The sequence below is a fragment of the Hippopotamus amphibius genome, chromosome 4 (assembly GCF_030028045.1).
Source record: "Hippopotamus amphibius kiboko isolate mHipAmp2 chromosome 4, mHipAmp2.hap2, whole genome shotgun sequence".
Classification (NCBI taxonomy): domain Eukaryota; kingdom Metazoa; phylum Chordata; class Mammalia; order Artiodactyla; family Hippopotamidae; genus Hippopotamus; species Hippopotamus amphibius.
This window is the reverse complement of record NC_080189.1, coordinates 186,441,064-186,460,418: the sequence shown is the minus strand read 5'-3', so window position 1 is coordinate 186,460,418 and position 19,355 is coordinate 186,441,064. Positions and strand designations below refer to the sequence as shown.

Sequence of the window (19,355 nt, the reverse complement as noted above, 5' to 3'; positions counted from 1 at the left end):
GAACCTGGGCCAGTAGGGAAGCAGATGACAAATACTAACACTGGATCCTCGGTGACAGGAGACACAGGTCAAAAGCCGGGGGCTCCTGGAAAGATGCCCAGACGCCGTGTGCTGCACAGCCAGGTTTGCGTTCCTAGCGAACATTTATGCCCATAAAGGCCTGGGTCTTTCCCGGGGGGACCCGAGGGAGACAGCTAGGAGTTGTCGCTTCTGCATAGAGGAGAGGGTGGGCCAGGGAGAGGGTCTCCCCACCTTCTATGCCCCAGAGACAAAATGCTCTGAGGTCCTCAAACTAGGACCCCACTGCATGGGCTGGGTGGGGGAGAGAAAGAAACCTTCCCCATCATCTCAAGGGAGCTTGGGACCCTCCCAACTTCCCCAAGTCTGGTCAGCTCACCAGGCTCCCTTCCCGGAGTCTGGGCTCATGTCTGCGCTGGGGGAAGGGTGCCTCAGGAGGCAAGCCCACCTCGGCTCAGGGCAGGGCCTCCTGGCCAGGCTGCGTCCCTCTTCCTCCTCAGCCTGGGCAGGGGAGGCCTCAGGTTGGGAGAAAATCAGCCATGTTGCCAGTTCTCCTGCAGGGACGGCTGAGTGCTGGGGGGTCACACATGTCATTCTCACCACAACTCCAGCAGGGGGTGGTGTTGTGACACACCGCCCACTACCGTGCAGGTGAGCTGCCAGCATGCATCCCAGAGTCTGGCTCCAGGCTCTGTGCAGGTAGCCCCTTCGCCCCCAGAGCCTGGCCTCAGTAGTGCAGCTGTGCAGGGCAGGACGGGACCTTGACCTGGGGACTCCCAGCCTGGGGTCGGAAGCAGAATGATGATCACCTCCCCCGCTCCTGCCTCAGTGGGCGGCAGGACAAGTGCGTTTGTCAAGTAGAGAAAGAGACCAGCAGGGTCAGGCCCGCTCCCTGCAGAACAGGAACACTCGCTGGTCACTGGGCCAGCCCCTCCTGCCCTCTGCCCACCCTCTGCCCCGCACCCCTGCCCAGCACCCCACGCTAGGAGGAGGCCCAGGCCCGAGCGATGGGACCACCGCCCTCATCGTGGTTTCAGCACCTCGGCCAGCGCCAGCAGAGGGGCTCCCTTGGCCCGTTCTTCAAGTCGGGTGCGATGGGCTCAGGGAAGCGCAGTGGGTGAGGGGACCCCTGGGTGTTGGGTTTTCCGTCATTCACCTGCTCTTTCATTCACTCACCTTGTGCAGTCGCCCTGGAGTCATCCTAGACTCCTGTGCCCTCGGGTCCTGTCCATCAGGATCTCCCGCCCTCCCTCCCTTGACAGAATGTGCAGAGTCAGACCGCTTTTCACAGCTCGCGCTGCCCATGGCCCGTCTCGGCCACCATCATGTTTATTGCAGTGGCCCCTCAGTGGAGGCTCTGTGACCGCTGCCACCTCCTTGGGTCCGGTCTCTACACAGCAGCCAGGGCTGCCTTTGAGCAGGTGGGTGAGATCCCACTGCTTCCCTGCTCAGAACCTGTGCTTCCCTTCTCGTGCCCGGGAACCCCCGTGTCCACAGCCTCACAGATGTCTCGCCGTTGCCAAGCAGGCCCCCCTCAGGGGCTCACTCCCTCTGTTCCCTCTGCAGGCGACACTGCTCCCCAGACATCCACTCTGCTCTCTTTTCTGGAAGGTCACTCTCCGGGCAAAGCCCTCCTTGCCCACCTTACTAAAACCCAACCCCTCCTCACTGGCCCCTGACTGGCTCCTCCCTCCCACCCCATCCAGAGCAAGGCTGCAGGGCTAGACCCTGTGCCTGGGATGGTTTGACCAGGCCCACCCAACCCAGCCCTAGGTTGGCTGGCTTGACCAGCCTGACGACACTTCCTGGCTCAGATGGAAGCATTGCTGAGCTGTCTGTGCCTCCCCAGCTCCTGAGAAGAAATGTAGTGGCACTGAGTGGTCCCCAGACCCTGTAACCAGTGGCCGCACTGTGACGGATGCACTCTGGCCCCCCAGCCCAGCCTGCCGGGCTCCCGGCCCTGGTAGAAATTCTGAGGCCTTCCAGGTGTCATTGAATGTTTAAGGAAGACAGGAAACCAGTCAGGAAGGTCACCAGGCAGCAGGAGCAGACCCTTCCTCCTCGACTCCTTGGGTGGATGGGGTCAGCGGGCAGGAACCAGAACTCTGGGGAGCTAACCCCCTGTGTCTGCACAGCCAGATACAATGGGGACAGTGCCATCTGTGGCCAGCAGATGGCACCCCTTGGCCACCTCTCGGGTGAAAAAGGACGTATCACATTTAGGAGAGAAACTGTCTGGTTTCCCTCTTATGCAGATAGGAAAACTGAGGCCCTGAGGGGGGGCAGGGGCTTGTCTAGACCCCTGAGAGTGAGAGGTGCCAGCCCTAAGGCCTCCCCAGCATCCCCTCAACGTGCCTCCCTGTGTCTCCCACCCCACTCCCACAGGCCTCAGGCCACCCCTGACTCTCTCCTCCCCCCTGTCTAGGCAAGCCCCTGCTCCTCTCAGGGCCTGTTTTCCTATCTGCACCTCCTCCTACCCCCCAAGGAGCTGGGCTCGGCCTCTAGCTTGAGGACATGCAATGACAGGGGTATAGGGACATGGGGGCAGGCGGTGCCAGATGGAAAGCTCTGGGAAACCCCTGGTGCGGCTGCGTCACCACCCAGCCAACCTGCCAGAAACGGCCTTGCTGCTTCCTGAGGACCCCGTCTGGGTGACTGTCCCGTACCAACAGCCCCCACACCTCTCCAGGGCAGGGGCAGAGTCCAGCTCAGCTCTGGATCTGCAGGAACCAGGGCGGGACATGAAGGTGGCTTTTGAACACAGGCTGTGTGTGTGTGTGTGTGTGTGTGTGTGTGAGTGATACAGCTTACACAAAAGTGTACAGCATGATGGACCACACACACAGAGAATGAAAACAGCATGAGCTGGTGTGCTGGATGAAGAAAGATGGGGATGATACGGGAGCCACACCCTCTAGACCTCAGGGTCCAGGCAGCACCACTGACCATGTCAAGGACAGCTCCATGGGCTTCCCTGGTGGCGCAATGGTTAAGAATCTACCTGCCAATGCAGGGGACACAGGTTCAAGCCCTGGTCCGGGAAGATCCCACATACCGCGGAGCAACTAAGCCCATGTGCCACAACTACTGAGCCTGCGCTCTAGAGCCCTCGAGCCACAACTACTGAGCCCATGTGCTGCAACTACTGATGCCCATGTGTCTTAGAGCCCATGCCCTAGAAGAGAAGCCACTGCAATGAGAAGCCTGCACACCGTGACAGAGTAGCCCCCGCTTGCCACAACTAGAGAAAGCCTGCATGCAGCAACAAAGACCCAATGCAGTCAAAAATAAAATAAAATAGATAATAAATAAATAAATTTATTAAAAAAGGACACCTGCATGCCTCATGAACCACCACCGCCATCCCCCACTCATCCTTGGCGTGTCTGTAGGGGTTCCTCAGAGAAAGAAGAGAAGACGTCAAGTTTCAGGAACTTAAGTACAGATGCAATTCAGAGGACAACAAGAGAAGCACTTGGAAAATAAATAAAACTATGATAACAGAAATCAAATTTAAAAAAGGATTGAAAGATAAAGTCAAGAAAAAATTCCAGAAAGTAGAGGAAAAAGAAAGAGAAAAATAAGGGGTAGGGGAGAAAGAAAAAAAATACAGAATTAAAATAGTAAGCTCAATGTCTAAACAACAGTAGTTCCAGGAAAAAAGAACAGAAAAAATATGGGTAAGGAAATAATGCCCCAAAAATCCCAGAAATAAGGACTGAGAATTTAATGGTTTCCACGAAAGAAAGAAAAAGAAAGAAAGAAAGAAAGAAAGAAAGAAGAAAGAAAGAAAGAAAGAAAGAAAGAAAGAAAGAAAGAAAGAAAGGGAAAGAAAGAAAGAAAAAGAAAGAAAGAAAGAAAGGCCAACATCTTTGTGAAATTTCAAAACAACACCAGAAACAAATAAAAGATACTAAAAGCTTGTGATGGGGGGAGGAGTCCACATGTCAAGCAAGAAGCATATTGAGGGACTTCCCTGTGGTTAAGAATCTACCTGACAGTGCAGGGGACATGGGTTCGATCCCTGCGCCAGGAAGATCCCACATGCCGCGAGCAACTAAGCCCGTGAGCCACAACTACTGAGCCCATGTGCCGCAACTACTGAAGCCCATGCGTCTAGAGCCCGTGCTCCACAACAAGAGAAGCCATGGCAATGAGGAGCCTGCACACAACAAAGAGTAGCCCCCGCTTACAGCAACTAGAGCAAGCCCACATGCAGCAATGAAGACCCAACACAGCCAATAAATAAATAAATAAATAAATTTATAAAAGAAATTATTTGGGACTTCCCTGGTGGCACAGCAGTTAAGAATCCACCTGCCAATGCAGGGGACACGGGTTCGAGCCCTTGTCCGGGAAGATCCCACATGGCACGGAGCAACTAAGTCTGTGTGCCACAACTACTGAGCCTGTGCTCTGGAGCCCATGAGCCACAACTATTGAGCCTGTGTGCCACAACTACTGAAGCCTGGTCACCTAGAACCTGTGTTGTGCAACAAGAGAAGCCACTACACTGAGAAGCCCGCACACCGCAAGGAAGAGTAGCCCCCACTCACTGCAACTAGAGAAAGCCCGACGCAGCAATGAAGACCCAATGTAGCCAAAAAATAAACAAATAGAAAATATTTGTTTAGTTTAGAAATGTAGATGAAAGTGAAAACATACTTCTGAATAACTTTAGAGAAAAATTCCAATGGCAATTACAAAGAAAGCAGTTGAGTGCTTTATATCATCAGTCATGGTCTGAGTCCAAAGTGACTCCACAGAAAAATCAAGTCCTTGTCTGAATGTATTTCTAAAAGAAGGAGGAGCAAGTCTAAAGAAGCCAGACTTTGCAAAGTGTACGGCCAAGTGTGGCCTTGCCCATGGCGTGTCACCTTGGCCTGTGTGCTGCGGCATCTTCCCAAGACACTCTTCAGGCACGATGGGGACTTGGCCTGGAGCTAAAGGAAGGCTGAGTCTCAGAGGGACGAGGACTCGGTACCTGGAGAGTCCCCTCTGCCGGGATTGAGCTGGCTCTACCACTCAGAGACCCCAAGGAACGGCTTCTGGAGGCGGCCACCTCCGCACAGTTCTGCTGAGGCCAGGCCTTCCGGGGAGTTGTGTGTACGTGTGACAAGCTACTCGTGGATTAGGCTGGCTCTGATGGAGTCCTCCAGGCCCCAGCGCTGAGCCAGTGGAACATCTGGGCCCCCAGGAGAATCCAGCATCGGGGGTGGTACACACGAGGTATCCAGGGGAGGTCTAGCTCCAGGTGAGGGCAGGACGGAGACTGCCTGGGGTGTCTGTAACAACACTGTCGCCCTCGGGGGCAGCCGGAAACAGTTCTGGGAGAGGACCGTAGCAGAGCATCAGCGGTCCGTGGCGGGTGGGGGTGGGGGGTAAGCTAGTGCTCTTGGGGTAACAGGGGTGGGGGGCGAGTCTGCAGAAGCCGAGGCTGCCCGAGTCTGCAGGGCAGAGTCGCAGGGACGAGAGAGCTGCCAGAACCATCACGGCTCTGGAGATCAGCTAAGGGGCCCCTTGAGCCTCTAGCCAAGTGCCCATCAGCGTGTGAAGGAAAGGACGCTCCCCAGGGCCGGGGAAGGAGCCACAGGAGGGGGGGGAGGGAAGCGGCCTGCGTTTCAACCATGATGGGAACAAAAACAGCTTGCGTGCACACCACGTCCACAGCAGCATCGCTCACAGCAGTCGAAAGGTGGAGGCAACTCAAGTGTCCGGGAGAGGAACGGGTCAGCAAGCTGTGGTCCCTCCACACAGCAGAGCATTGTTCGGCCTTAAAAAGGAAGGAAATTCTGACACCTGCTGCAACATGGATGAACCTTGAGGACTTATGCTCGTTAAATAAGCCAGTCACGGACCATGGAAATACTGTATGAGTCCACTCATTTGAAGTAACTGGAGCAGTCAGCTTCTCAGAGACAGAAAGTAGCATGGTGGTGCTGAGGGCCAGGAGGAGGGGGAACAGTGAGCCGTTGTTTAATGCAGACAGAGTTTCAGTTTTGCAATTTGAAAAATGTTCTGGAGATGGACGGCGGTGTGCGTTTAAAAATGGTTAAAAGAATAAATTTTATGTATTGTATATTTTCCCATAATTTAAATAAATTTTTAAAACATGCTGGGAATGGTGTGTGTTCCCACCAGCCAGAAGGAATAAGCCTCATCCTTTGCAAGGCATGGGGTAGAGGACTCACAAGGGCTGTCTCATTGTTGGAGAAACGGAATAAAACAGAATAAACATTGAACAGGTCCTGCCTAACAAAGCTAAAAGCAATCCTCAGAGGAATCAAACTCCCTGCAAGTAGCTCAGCCACATCCCAGAGCTAGGCTCACATTTGTAAGGTACAAAATTATCCAGCACCCAAGTGGTAAAGCCACAATGCTTGGCAGCCGACCGAAAATTACAAGCATACAAAGAAATGGAAAACTACAAAATGAAGGGAAAAATCCATCAATAGAAACAGGTCCAGAGAACCCTCCTACACTGTTGGTGGGAATGCAAATTGGTGCAGCCACTATGGAGAACAGTCTGGAGGTTGCTTAAAAAACTAAAAATAGAATTACCATGTGATCTGGCAATCCCACTCCTGGGCATATATCTGGACAAAACTATAATTCAAATAGATACATGCACCCCCATGTTCATAGCAGCATTATTTACAACAGCCAGGACATGGAAGCAACCTGAGTGTCTATCACAGATGACTGATGATTGGATTAAGATGTGGTGTGTGTATATCTATAATATATATATATTATTCAGCCATAAAAAAGAATGAAATAATGTCATTTGCTGCAACATGGATGGACCTAGAGATTATCATACTAAGTGAAGTAAGTCAGACAGAGAAAGACAAATATTATATCACTTAAACACGGAATCTAAAAAATAATACAACTGAGCTCATTTACAAAACAGAAACAGACTCAGACATAGAAAACAAACTTACGGTTATCAAAGGGGAAGAGGGGGGTTAAATTAGGAGTACCGGATTAACAGATACACACTAGTATATATAAAATAGATGAACAGCAAGGATTTACTGTGTAGCACAGGTAACTATATTCAATATCTTGTAATAACCTATAATGGAAAAGAATCTGAAAAAGAATAGACATACATGTATAACAATCACTTTGCTCTACACCTGAAACTAACACAATATTGTAAATCTACTACACTTCAATAAATAAATTAATAACTACCACTCACAAAAAGAAACAGACCCAGAAATGATGCAGATGATAAAATTAGTTGACAAAAACATCAAAGCCATTTTTAAAATATTTATTTATTTATTTATTGGCTGCGTTGGGTCTTCGATGCTGCACATGGGCTTTCTCTAGTTGCGGTGAATGGGGGCTACTCTTCATTGTGGTGAGTGGGCTTCTCATTGTTTTTTTTGTTTTTGTTTTTTTAATTTATTTTTTTATTTTATTGGCTGTGTTGGGTCTTTTTTTGCTGTGCGCGGGCTCTCTTTTAGTTGCGGTGAGCGGGGGCTCCTCTTCATTGTGGTGCGGGGGCTCCTCATTGCCATGGCTTCTCCTGTTGCAGAGCAGGGGCTCTAGGCGCATGGGCTTCAGTAGCTGCAGCACATGGGCTCAATAGTTGTGGCTCATGGGTTCTAAAGTGCAGGCTCAATAGTTGTGGCGCACGGGCTTAGTTGCTCTGCAGCATGTGGGATCTTCCTGGAGCAGGGATCAAACCCGTGTCCCCTGCATTGGCAGGCGGATTCTTAACCACTGCGCCACCAGGGAAGTCCCTAAAGCCATTTTTGTAACTATATTTCAATATGTTCAAGAAGATCACGGCATCCCTGAATACGATGAGCAGTGATATGGACACTACCACACAGACCCATTCAAACTTCCATAGCTGGAAAATATAATGTCTGGGATGACAGTTACACGGGTGGAATTAACAGTCAATTAGACACTGCAGAAGAAGCAATTATTCAGCTAGAAATAGAAACTATCCAAAATGGAACACAGAGAAAACAAGACTGTAAACAATGAACAGCTTCAGGGAGCCTTGGGTCAGCCTCACGTGGCCTAATAGACACCATATTAAGAAGCTAGAAAAGCAGAACAAAACCTAAAGTAAACAGAGGAAGGGAAATAACAGAGATAACAGATTAGAAATCAATTAAATAGATAACAGAAAAAAATAGAGAAAATTAATCAAACTCAAAGTGTGTTTTTTCCCATGACCAATAAAAATGATAAACCTCTAGCCAGGCAGAGGAAACACAGAATCATCAATATGAAGAATGGGAGGGGACGTCCCTGGGGGTCCAGTGGTTATGACTCTGAGCTTCCACTGCAGGGGGCACGGGTTCAATCCCTGGTTGAGGAACTAAGATCTGCATGCCGCATGGTGAAGTCAAAAAATAAATAAACAGGAACTTCCCTGGTGGTGCAGTCGTTGAGAATCCCCCTGCCAACGCAGGGGACATGGGTTCGATCCCTGGTCCGGGAAGATTCCACATGCTATGTAGCAACTAAGCCCCTGCGCCACAACTACTGAACCTGTGCTCTAGAGCCCATGAGCCACAACGACTGAGCCTAGAGCCCGTGCTCCGCAACAAGAGAAGCCACTGCAATGAGCAGCCCGCGCACCGCAACGAAGAGTAGCCCCCACTCTCCACAACTAGAGAAAGCCCACGCACAGCAATGAAGACCCAATGAAGCCTAAATAAATAAATAAAATTTTTAAAAAATAAAAGAATGGGAGATGGGACATTGTACAAATTCTACAGATGTCAAAAGAAGAATAATGGAAGGACTTCCTTCGTGGTCCAATGATTAAGAATCCACCTTCCAATGCAGGGGACATGGGTTTGATCCCTGGTGGGGGAACTAAGATCCCACATGCCACAGGGCAACTAAGCCTGTGCACTCTAGAGCTGGGGCGTGCCACAACTAGAGAGGCCATGTGCCGCAATTACTGAGCCTGCGTTCTCCCCAGCCTGTGCCCCACAACTAGAGAGAAGCCCATATGCTGCAACAAAGAGCCCGTGGGCCACAAGGAAAATCCTGTGTGCTGCAACTAAGACCCAACACAGGGAAGGAAGGTGAGAGAGGAAAGAAAGGAAGGAAGGTAGGAAGGAAGGAAGGAAGGAAGGAAGGAGGCATTATGAATAACTTTATACAAATAAATCTGACAATTTACATTAAATAAATTCCTTGGAAGACACAAACTGATAAAACTCACCTGAGAAGAAACAGATAACCTGAATCGTCCTATAGCCATTAAAGATATTGAATTTGCATTTGAAAACCCAACAAAGAAAACGTGGGGTGGGAGGGTGGGGAGGGATGTCAGGGAAGGGAGGAAGGAACCACAAAGGGCTAGGGAAGCCCGATGGGAGGTGGATCTGCTCCTTATCTTGATAATGGTGATGGTTTCCCAGATGTATACCTGTGCCAGAAGTCATCAGATTATGAACACTTTAAACACATGTTGCACATTTACTATATGTTAATTATACCTCTAGAAACTGAAAAAATAAAGACAAGGGTGATCCCCAACGACCGGAGGGCTTGAGGAAAGCTCGCTTGGACATGTCCCCTCCCATCCATGGGCCCTGCAGTCTCTAAGAACCCATCACAGTGGCCCCAGAGCCCTCCCCGAGTGGACACGCACCACGTCACTGAGGGTGTGGAGAAAGTAGGGAACTGTCATCTGTCCCTCCTCCTCTGTGAAGATTCTCAGCCTCGGAGGCAGTGTCTGTTCTGGCCTGCCTGTCAGCCCCTCCATCCGCAGCATCCCTACCTGAGTCCCTGCCGCACAGGCAACCTGCAGGGGGCTGCCCCCGGGCTACAGTGAGTCTAACTCCAGGCCCCTCTGAGGTTGAGAACTGGCCATCTTCCTCCAGTTCTTTTCTCTTGCTGAGATCTACCACTTAAGACAGTGGTTCCCAGCCTCGGGCCTCGATCAGAATCACCAGGGAACTTGGCCAAGGCACAGGTTCCCTGCCCCTCCTGCCCCTCTGAGTCTGGGCCTGGCGATCTTCACCAGCCCACCCAGTGACAGCCACACAGCGAAGCCAGAGAACCACTCACTCAGAAGACTGGTTTAGCTACTTTACTAGAGACCAAAGTAACAGAGGCTTTAAAAAGACAGAAGGTTAATTTCTCTTGTGGAAAAGACGCTGGTAAGGGGTCCAAGAAGCCAGGGTGGCAGGTCCCCTGAGCTGGTCCAGGGTAGGCTGACCAGCTGTCCCAGTTTGCCTGGGACAAAGAGGGTTCCTAGAACATGAGATTTCCAGTGTTAAAACCAGAAAGTCCCAGGCAAACCTTGATGAGTTGGTCAGTCTCGACCAGGGATGCTCTACCGTGGCGGGGGGAGCGCGGAGGGGGGGCATTGTCTGAAAGGCCAGGGCGGGATCAGCACCGCGGCGGCCTGGATCCACCCGGGAAGGGGACAGAGGACGTAGGGGCGGGCCAGAGCCCCACACTAGCAGCCCAGGGGGCCACATGTCCAGCCGACACTAGGGGCTTCCACTGCTAAAGAGAATGGATACTGGGGACCTTCAGCATCGTCCACCAGACAGAGAGGAGTGGCAGAGGCGGGGGCGGGGCGGGGGTGCAGTGGATGTCAGGAAAGACAGGGCTGGTCACAGAAAGCCCCAGGAGCCAAGGGGGCCTGCTGTGAGGCCCCACCCCATCAACACCTGGCGTCTTCCCCCCACCAGCCCTCCCCCTACAAGGCATTACCGTCCCCGGGATAAGCTCTAGCTCTGCCCCACGTCAGCGCTCTGGGAGTCTGGCTGATGGTCTCAGTGGCCCCTCCAGCGAGAACCACAAGTGGGCACTACCACCCCCTCTGCCAGAGGAAGCAAAGGGCTCTCTGAGAGGAGCAGGGAGTTGCCAAGGTCACTTGCTTATGGGCGGCAGGGCTGGGACGTGTAACCACGACTGACTCTCAGTCTGTGCCAGGAGGGGGGGATGGTACGGCAGAGGAGGGTCCTCCATCACTTCAGCCCCTAAGCCCTCCGACCTTGCCCCTCCCAGTGACTAGAGCCCGGCCACACTGGGCATGGTAGCAGCCAGCCAGGGGCCCATGTGGGGTGAGGCGGAGGCAGGTGGAGGACCAAGTCCTCTCCCCAGCCCGGCTCCTTGAGGCAGCAGAAGCTCAAAGCAGAAGGGAGGGGGGGGGCAGGGGCCTGGGTCGGGGCATTGGAAGGTTTCAGGAGGCGTCCCTTCCCCGGCTAAGAGAAGGATGGTGACAGCAGCTGGGGACTTGCTGGGAGACCACAGTGCCAGAGGCAAGGCAGGTGAGGACCTGGCCACCCCTCCCACAACCGTCTTCATTTCCCTTCCTCTGGGGTTGGAAGGAAGAGGGAGAGACCACGACCAGGCCTGGGGGAGAGAGGACAGCCAGCCCCAGGACACGGTGATGCTTTAGAACATACGTTTATTTTCATCAGTCTGTAAGGTGTATATGCACATCGTACAACACGACTCCAAGCTACAGACTAGGGAACACCCCACGATCCCTCACCTGAGCCGCAGCAGGGGAGCCCCCGTCCCCGGGCTGCTGGGGGGCAGAGGAGGTGGCACAGGAAGAACACTGTTGAATGAACTTCCACCAAAAGGCGCTGGCAGTCAGACGGCAGCATCCGCATCCTTGCTGAGCCCCTCCGGGCCCCTCAGGGCACCGCGGATCAGGCCTGGCACTGCTGCGCTCCGGCTGCAGTGGCGTTTGCTGGGCAAAAGGGGAAGGTGCTGGCTGGAAGGTGGACCCTCCTCCCGGGAACGCAACCCTCTGCCCCAAGGCGGCCAGGGGCTGGGGCCACATTCTTCTGCAGACAGCTCTCTCCCTGCACACCACCTCTCCTGTCCCAACATCCACCCTGTAAGGGGTTTGGTATCCGCCCCCCCAACCACCACCACCACTATGACCTGGTGACTGGCCCAAAGCCATCCAGCTGGTCCCAGCGTCGCTGGGGGGCCTCAAACCCAGGCCTGTCTGACCCACCAGCCAGGCTGCCCTGTGGCCCCCCTACACCCGGAGCCAAGGAGGCAAGGGCCTTTCCTCCCTAGAGGGTGGGGCCAGACCCGCGGGCCGCGCAGCCTCCCCGGGCCGGTCAGTCTCATCCTCGGGGAGGAGCGACCTCGCCCCGGCCGGAGGTGGGAATGGAGTGACACTTTGCTGAGCGCCTCGCGGACTGGCCCCACCCAGAGATTACGCGCGGGCTCCCGCGGCTCCCACGAGACCTCTCGGGCGGGTGCTCCCAGGACCCCCTGCAGAGGGAAGTCCGAGCCGCGAGGGGCACGCTCTGGCCAAAGAGGTCCGGTCCACCTACCTGGCGGGCCTGTTCCCCTACCTGAGGCGTGGTCTCCCAACTTCCTCCCCACCGTTTCTGCCCCTCGGGGCGCTTCACTCATTCCACACGCTCTCCCTGGGCCCCTGCGCTCGCCCCATCCCTCCCCACCCACCCACGGGCCCTCTGCGAAGCGAAGGCTCTGGCTCTCCCTCCAGCGAGCCCATGACCCACTCCAGCTCCGAGGGCGCGGCCGCCGCATCGCCAGCACCCGGGAGCGCGGCCACGGCCAGGGCGCGGCCGGGAAGCCGGCGGAGTTTCGAGAGGCTGGGGGGCCCCCAGGGCACAGGAGGGCGGCGGTGGCGTCTGCGCGCAGGCAGGGCGCCAGGAGCGTGGGCCCGGCGCGCCCGAACCGGGCCCTTCCCAGCCCTTCCCAGCGCTTCCCAGCGCCCGGCGCCGCCACGCCCGGCCGCCTGCCGCTGCGCTCGGCCCCGGGCCCGGCCTCGGAATCTGCCGGGCGCGGCGCGCGGGGCCCCGGCTGGCCCGGGCTGCGCGGCGCGGGGTCCGCGGGCTCCCCGGGCTCCCCGCGGGCGGTCCCCGCGCGCCCCCGCCCCCGGGCCGCGCGTGGGGCGCTCCGTGGCCGCGGCCGCCGCCAGGCCCGCCGGGTCTAGTGGTCCTAAACATTTCACAATTGCGCTACAGAACTGTTGAACTGTTAAGAACCACTGGACCCAGCGTGCGATCCGCGTCCGCCGCGCTGCGGGGAGAAGAGCCCCGCCGCCCGGACCCAGCCTCGCCCGCCCGCCCGCCCGCCCGCCCGCGTCCGCCGGGCCCCCGCGAGCCCGGCCGTCCCGGCGGCGCGGCCCCTCCGCCCGCGGCCCCGCGAGGCCCGGCGGCGCGTCCGTGCGGCGGCGGCCAGCGCCGCGGCGGCTTTTAAGCGGGGCGGCCGCCCTCCCCCGCCGGCGGAATGCGCCCGGGCCGCGCCCGCCAGACCGGTTTTTCCGGGCGGGGCGGCTCCCGGACCCGCGGGTCGCGCGGCTGGTCGTCCGCGGCCCGGGTACCTGCTCGGCGCGCCCTCGCGGGGGTGGCCCTGACTCACCGGCCTCCCGGCCCCGCCCGGCGGCCCCGGCGGCCCTGGGGTCCGCGCTCCGGCTCCGGGGGCCACGCGCGCACCGTCCCGCTGGGCTCGCGGCGGGCAGGTGGGGACGGCGACCCGCTCGGCGCCCAGGTGAGGGGCGGAGCCGGCAGAAGCCCGGGTCCCGGGTCCCGGGTTCCGTCCGCGGGGGGCGGGAGCGCCCGGCCGGCCACGCCCATCCCTGCCCCTCTCACTTCAAAGGGAACGCCGTGGGAGGGGGGAGGAGGGGAACGAAGGGAAAGTGAAACTGGAGGAAGGGCGAGCACGCGCCGCCAGGTTTCTGCTTCTCAGACCCCCGCTGTCTCCCAGCGGCTCAGGGGGGCAGCCCGGATGCCGCCCTCAGAGCGCACGTTGGGCGCCCCCTCCCGCCCCCACACTCCCCACCCCGGGCGGCGGGGGAGCGAGGGCACAGCGCTGTCCCCCCTCTCCGCCACCCCGGATGCAAGCCGTCGCCCGGCACCCCCCAGCCCACCCGCTCGGGCCCTGCCCGCTTTAGTCACCTGCAGATGTTGGGCGGCCGACCAGCCAGCCCCCAGGGGCTCTGTGTTACAGCGGAGCTGCCCGTCGGGGGCTCATGGCAGAGTCCCAGCTTTAGGAAAGAGAAAATTTGGGGGGAGGTGACCCCTAAAGTCCTCGGCCCACATCTTGAGCCACCGCTGTGGCACGGGGGTGAGCGGGCGGCAGGCGGTGGCTCAGTCCCAGGTGTCTACGCAGGGCCAGCGGGACACCAGGGTCCTCTGGGCTCAAGAGCCCAGGTGGGTCCCAGGCCACCGAGTTGTGATGGACCCGCTAGGCCTTGTCACCCCTGCTGTGTGTGGTCTACCTGCACCACCAACCCCCCGCCCCTGCCCCCAACTGTGGACCCGTAGTGGTTTGCATCTGCCGCGCCTCATCACGCCTGAACCATCTCCCCTCCCACCCCTTCGCCGTCCGTGGAAAAACTGTCTTCCACAAAACCAGTCCCTGGTGCCCAAAAGGTCAGGGACCACTGCTATAAAGTGAGTAGCAAAGGTGTCACTGTTTTCATCTGCAGTTGGGGAAACAGGCTCAGAGAGAGGCAGTGACTTCTCAGAGGTCAAACGGGGCTCCATGGTGTGGCTGGGACTATCCGCCCCGTGTCTCTGCTGAGTCCCCAGGCCTGAGTGCCAGTGTGTGGGCGCAGGAGCTGGGGGGAGGGGCACAGAGGTGTGTGACCAAGATGAGGAGCTTGGGAGGGCCTCCTCACCCCCCCCCCACCACTGCATGGGCAGAAAGACCCCACCTCTGCTGTCCCCAGTTCTTGGCCCTGGTGCAGCCCAGTCCAGGGCAGACCCCTCCCTCCACACTGTCACTGTCTCCAGCACCAGAGGGGACGGGTAGGAGTGCAGAGGAGGGGGTGACGAGGACAAGAGCCTGTGCCCCCACTCGCAGCCCAAGGTATTGAGGTGTGACCTGTATCGGGTGGGGGTGGCCCTGACGGAGAAGTCTGGTTTTAGGATGGAAGACACTGGGTAAACGTGGGTAATGGCCTACATGAGAGCGAGATGTTTGCCAGTGATAACCCTGGGCTCCCGGGGCCTGGAGATGGGCCGTGGGGAGCCAGAGCCCCTCCCCAAGTGAAATCACCGGCTGTGAGCACACAGCTCTGGCCACTCTGAGACCCCTCGGGGCTCCGGCGCCTCCCCCGTGTACCCCGCCCTCGGGGAGCCCAGCCTCGCTCCTGCATCTCCCAGCGTCTCCCGCCAGCCCCACAACCATCTCTCAGGGGCACTACCTTCAAGAGGTGAGGGAACTGTAGCCCAGCTCCGCCACGTGCCCGCCTGGGACCCTGAGCACAGGCCTGGGCCTGTTTCTTCAGCGATAAAGTGGGAAGGAAGAGAGGCTGGTGCCCACTCGGGGTCATTGCGGGATGGAAGCTGGCGCGCAAAAGGTGACCCTTCAATATTGTCATCCGTGGGGCCAGCCCCCCCCCCCCCCCCCGCCGCGGTGCTGGGGGCGAGGAGGGCGGCGCTTTACTCCCCTGCTGCTTAGGCCCTGGGGAGCTTTCCAGACATAGGCCTGAGACTTTGCAGAGCTGTCTGGGACACTTGCCCAGTCCAGGAGCTGCTCATCGTAGGGCTCTGCGTCCCCCAAGTGTGTGGAGGGGCCTGAGAACAGGGGGCCTGGAGGGAGCTCCCCGCATCTGCCGGCTGCCAGAAGCCTCTCCCCCGCCCTCCGTGACCCGCTTGGGGAAGAGCCTACGCTGGCACCATGTCCAGGGTCCATGGGGTCTGGGAGAAGCGCCGCATGCGGTGTGGCCGTGAGCACAGGCTCTGCCCTGTGCCCTGTCCCCGATCCCTCAGCAGCAGAGCCAAAGGGGGTGGCTGTCCGCGGGCGCCGCACAGGACCCGGGCAGGCGTATCGGTCGTGGGACGTGGAAGGTGGCCTCCCGTTGTCCAGGTACTTGTCCAACTGTCCTGCCGTCCCCCCGGCCTTCTGAGGGTCCCGGCCCACCGGCAACTCCAGGGGCTCCCAACTCTGGAGCCCCAGGCCCCCTCCTCCCCCCAGGCCGCCCCTCGCTGGGCCTCATCAGGGTGTGGGGCAGGGGCGCCCCGGCCCTGCCACGCTCATGTGCTGTCACCTGGTTGTGCAAGGCCCAGGCACACCCGTGTCTGGGCGAGATCTGGAAGGCTGCCAGCCGCGGTGCCAGCCCAGGCCTGGGAACCAGGCTGAGAAGCCTGGGGTGCGGGCGGAGGTGGAGCTGCCCCTGGCCCGGCCCCTCTGGCAGAGGCTGCCTGGTGGGTGCCAAGGGAGGTGTTTGGGGTCACACTTTTGCCCAATATCTACAGGCACATGCCCTCAGGCTGGGTGGGGCCAGACGGACAGATAGAAGGCAGTCCTCGTGTGGCCAGGTGGTGGGGGACCTGGAGGGGCGTGGCCTCCACGGCTCCACAGACCCAGCGGGGTGGGGTGGGTGGTCAGGGGCTGTGGGGGGGGAGGGAGGCCTTCCGCCAGCCCAGGCCCGAGGCCGTGCCCTTGCCCCACCAGACCGCTCCCGGTTCGGACAGAGAACAGGCCCGGGCTCCAAACACCTGATTTCAGCCCCAGCTGGGCCTCTGACAAGGCACAACACTGGCCTCAGAGAGCCATGCCCACCAGGCCTAGGCCCGCCCTACCCACCCCACACTTGCCACTGTGGGGCCGCGTCCAACCGCCCACCCAGCCAGGCTGGAGCGAGGGCTGGCACCGGCCACCCCCTCTGCCTCCCCAGGATGGGGCGGGCTCGTAAGAGGCAGCGGGTCCGGGGCCACCAGCAGATCGGGGGCTGCGATGATCGGGGCCAAGGGGCCAGCACCCTGCAGAGGCCCCTGTGGAGACCAGGTGGGAGGGACGGGGGGAACGAGAGAGATGGTCTCTGGGAGGAGTTAAGCAGAAGCAGATGGGCGGTGGGGGGGCGGGCTGCCTGGAGGAGGTGACTCCGGGCTTCAAGATGAGGCCTGGGAGGAGAGGAGACGGGGCAGGGGTTGCCTGGGGGAGGGAAAAGCCTAAACCGCAGGCAGGGAGGGGGGAAAGTAGGGGAGGTCCGCAGCCTGCCGTCGCACCCACACTCACGCCTGCTGCCGCAGGAAGGGTCGGTGGGGCTTCCCTCACCCCAGGGTGCTGAAGACATCACCCTCTGACCCAGAGCCTGGGGCCAGACACCCCACACATATACCCACGGTGCTCGGACCCAGACAGACCCGCTGGAGGCGGGCTTTGGGGATCTAGGGAGGGAATGGCCCCCAGGTTTTATTGCCACTCTACCCAACAGAGACCTTTACACTACATCCTGGAAACAGAACGGGAAGCAGCTCCAGCAGCAGGGGGCAGGGGCGTGGAGGGCAGGGGGCACACAGCACAGCCAGAACTGTGGAGGCGGGGCTGCTGCCATCCTTCCAGCAGGTCTCAACAGGAAGGACTGGCTTACGCTGCAGCAGGACAGCTTCAGGTTAGACAGCAGACAGCACTTCCTGAAAATGGGAGGTCTCTAGAAAATGAGTGGAGGCTCAGGTCCTGCATGGGGGCAGGGCAGACAGACAAGCCTGGGCACCTGTCAGTGGGGCCCAGCCTTTCACAGGGGAGGGGCCCAAGGACCTGAGCAAACCCAACCAGCCTGGAGTCTTCCAGAAGGTCAGCTGATGGGGTGGAGGTGGAGAGTCAGCTGCAGCCTGGCCTACCCAGCCCAGTGGGTGCTGGGGTGGGGGGCTGGTCCTGGTGCGGTGGGGCAGGTGGGCAGGTCCCCTCCAGAGCTGCGGCAGGGCGCACCGTGGGGCGGGCGGCCTGACAGGACGGAAGGAACGCAGGTATGAGGTTGGCCCTTCCTCTGGGGAGCCCTCTCCCCGGGCCGTCTGCAGCTCCCCACGTGGGGGCCCCACCCACAGGAGGGGCTCCGCAGGCCCCACCGATGTTGACCCGCCCTGTCCCCAGGACACAGTCCCCACCAGGGTCCGGCCACAGGAGGCTGGAGGACTTACTGGATCCAGGGCCTGGTCACCACCCCCACCCTGGAGGCTCTGCAGAAGGGCCAGTACTTCCAGGTTCCCAGCTGCCTCTGCCTGTGGCGGGGGGGGGGACGTGGGAAGGGCTGCCTTAGGGACTCTGACCAGCAGCCTGGCCCTGAACCCTGCCCCCCCACCCCGCCCCCAGCAACCCAAGGATGCCCTCCCACCCATGCACCAAGGACCCCATGTCTCCTCCATTCCTTTTCCCCACAGGTGTGGGCCCTGGGAGGGACCTGGGACAGAAAAAGGGACAGCCCTCCCCCCGCTCCCCATGGCTCCCACATGTGGAGTGCATCCACCAGGAAAGCAGGAATTGGGCATGTGGGCAGGGGGCGCCGGTGGCGCCGTCAGGGAGGCCTTCCCGGAGGAGGTGGCCTCAGAGAGGGCACTGGTGGCACTCACGACGTGCAGGGCGCTGCGCCCATCGTAGCCCGGCTGCCGCAGGTCGGCGCCCGCCTGCCACCATGCCCGCAGGCCTTCACAGTCTGCCCTGGATGCCATCCTGGGAGGGGAACGGAGGATGGGGAGCCGTCAGGGACCGCTGGGCACCTGGCCACCCGCCCACCGGCACGTTTGCAAAGCCAGCCCCAAACGGCTGACCCAGCAGCGGCTCAGCCCTGGGGCGGGAGTGCAGGCGTCACGGGGGGCCGGCAGCCGGCCTGGAGTCTGGCTTCACCCAGTGGGAGCGACTGGGACTCAGGTCAAGGGCGCCACACGCACACACACGCACGAGGATGCCCACGCACACGTGCACACACGCCCCGCCGCTGTTTCCTGTTTCACAACACAGCTACCCCTGGGCGGGGCCCGAGGCAGGAGGAAAGTCTGCGGAAGTGGGGGGGGGGCCCCTGGGGGTTCAGCAGGCTGCATGGGGGGTCCTGGCTAGGAGGGGGCCTGGACCTGCCTGCCCTAGACAGGCCGGGGGTGGGGCGCACAGAGCGCCTCCCAGGCCCTCACGGGGTCGTCCGCACCCTCGCTCTGCTCTCGGGTGAGGCCGCTCCCCACCCCGGACCGGCAGGGAGGGGGGCCAAGCCAGGTGTGCTGGCCAGGGCTGCCGGGAAGCAAGGGCCGCCCCCCAAAGGGGCCCTCGTGACTCCCTGGGTGAGGAAATGCGGCGGCCCCCACGGCGGCGCGGGGTCCCTTCTAAGGTGAATCATGCGGATGGCGTCCCCAGCGCCCCCAGACCTGCCCCCAGGCCTCGCGCGCCGGTTCCCACACACGCGCGCCTCCTGGAAGGGCCGGCCGAGGGCCCCCCAAATCCAGCCACGCAGCTCAGGGCCGACGACCCTGGCTGTCACTTCCCCTCTCTGCCTGTTTCCCCATCTGTCAGCGGAGCCCTCGAGGCCCACCTGGGGGTGCAGCCCCTTCAGAGCCAAGACCCTCCCTCCCTGGGCCCCGCCCCCGCCCCCCACCCCCAGCCCTGTCATTGCTGAGAAG

General features: G+C 59.3%; 3 protein-coding genes across 19 annotated transcripts in view; 1 reads left to right on the top strand and 2 right to left on the bottom strand.

The window, feature by feature from the left end:
• Positions 1-7,572: 7,572 nt before the first annotated feature.
• Positions 7,573-19,355, bottom strand: part of ASPG (asparaginase) — a 34,095-nt gene continuing 22,312 nt past the window's right edge. For 2 of the 5 annotated variants that reach the window (XM_057730859.1, XM_057730861.1), the window contains 3 exons: positions 18,321-18,420; positions 17,892-17,972; positions 17,558-17,697 (listed from right to left, as the gene is read on the bottom strand). In XM_057730859.1, coding sequence (XP_057586842.1) covers positions 17,575-17,697; positions 17,892-17,972; positions 18,321-18,420 — 304 coding nt within the window. In that variant the 3' untranslated portion in view covers positions 17,558-17,574. Of the gene's footprint in view, positions 11,726-13,919; positions 14,009-16,920; positions 17,388-17,557; positions 17,698-17,891; positions 17,973-18,320; positions 18,421-19,355 lie in introns of those variants that run through there. The other 3 variants (XM_057730862.1, XM_057730863.1, XM_057730860.1) reach the window with 3 other exon arrangements.
• LOC130851998 (collagen alpha-2(I) chain-like) lies at positions 11,720-13,598 on the bottom strand. Its single transcript, XM_057732647.1, has 2 exons — positions 13,384-13,598; positions 11,720-13,214 (listed from the first exon to the last, which is right to left on the bottom strand). The coding sequence occupies exons 1-2, from the start codon at positions 13,596-13,598 to the stop codon at positions 12,401-12,403; spliced, it is 1,029 nt and encodes a 342-aa protein (XP_057588630.1). The 3' UTR covers positions 11,720-12,400.
• The window catches only part of LOC130851059 (uncharacterized), a 30,156-nt gene continuing 24,239 nt past the window's right edge, over positions 13,439-19,355 (top strand). For 10 of the 13 annotated variants that reach the window (XR_009053112.1, XR_009053113.1, XR_009053110.1 and 7 more), the window contains exon 1: positions 17,584-17,720. The gene's annotated coding sequence lies outside the window, so the exon portion shown is untranslated. Of the gene's footprint in view, positions 13,513-17,504; positions 17,548-17,583; positions 17,721-19,355 lie in introns of those variants that run through there. The other 3 variants (XM_057730865.1, XM_057730864.1, XR_009053114.1) reach the window with 3 other exon arrangements.